The 231-nt window shown below is 53.2% G+C and overlaps 1 protein-coding gene across 1 annotated transcript in view; it reads left to right on the top strand.

Moving 5' to 3' along the window:
- Window positions 1–231, top strand: part of LOC119591164 — a 40046-nt gene that overhangs the window by 23221 nt on the left and 16594 nt on the right. The window contains exon 5 of the mRNA XM_037939873.1: window positions 6–131. Within this exon, the coding sequence (XP_037795801.1) occupies window positions 6–131 (126 nt within the window). The remainder of the gene's footprint in view (window positions 1–5; window positions 132–231) is intronic.

The raw sequence follows: 231 nt of genomic DNA, 5'->3' as shown, positions 1-231 counted from the left end.
TGGAGCAGGCCGGCCGCCCCCCTCTCGAAATCTTCACGTACACTTTCCCCGATGACCTGCTGGAGCACCACGAGGTCTGGGTCACCCAAGAAGTTCGCATTCCAAACTATTCCAGAATTCAGCCGTTTAAGGTACGTGTTTGGTAAGGAGGTTTGGGTATTTGGGCTGAGATTATCACTCACATTAAGAGTCACTTGGGACACCTGATACGTCGAGACAGCCAGACGGGCG

This window comes from Penaeus monodon, chromosome 28 (assembly GCF_015228065.2).
Source record: "Penaeus monodon isolate SGIC_2016 chromosome 28, NSTDA_Pmon_1, whole genome shotgun sequence".
NCBI classification, from domain to species: Eukaryota; Metazoa; Arthropoda; class Malacostraca; order Decapoda; family Penaeidae; genus Penaeus; species Penaeus monodon.
The sequence above is the reverse complement of the archived record's forward strand: the minus strand, read 5'-3'. Positions and strand labels throughout refer to the sequence as shown.